General features: G+C 37.1%; 1 protein-coding gene across 3 annotated transcripts in view; it reads right to left on the bottom strand.

Annotated features, from left to right (window-relative positions):
• The window catches only part of LOC119581901 (vacuolar-sorting protein SNF8-like), a 43,000-nt gene that overhangs the window by 40,252 nt on the left and 2,497 nt on the right, over positions 1 to 251 (bottom strand). For all 3 annotated transcript variants that reach the window (XM_037930064.1, XM_037930065.1, XM_037930066.1), the window contains exon 3: positions 16 to 163. In XM_037930064.1, coding sequence (XP_037785992.1) covers positions 16 to 163 — 148 coding nt within the window. The remainder of the gene's footprint in view (positions 1 to 15; positions 164 to 251) is intronic.

The raw sequence follows: 251 nt of genomic DNA on the forward strand, positions 1-251 counted from the left end.
CAGTAATGTACTCACCCTTCCCAGAAGCCAAAGGATCCACACCAATTGAGGCACACATCTCCTGAAACTGTTTCCTGAACTGTGGGTTCTTCTTGATTTCATTCTTATGCTTGGCTGCAAAATCTTCCAAATTTTCACGGAATTTCTCCATTTGAAGAGTCATCTAGAGTGTTTAAAAAGGTTGTTTCATAATTAGTGGAAGTAATAAAGAGCATTACAAAGGGTAAATGAGAAATATCTATCAAACGATA

This window comes from Penaeus monodon, chromosome 15, assembly GCF_015228065.2.
Source record: "Penaeus monodon isolate SGIC_2016 chromosome 15, NSTDA_Pmon_1, whole genome shotgun sequence".
Taxonomy (NCBI): domain Eukaryota; kingdom Metazoa; phylum Arthropoda; class Malacostraca; order Decapoda; family Penaeidae; genus Penaeus; species Penaeus monodon.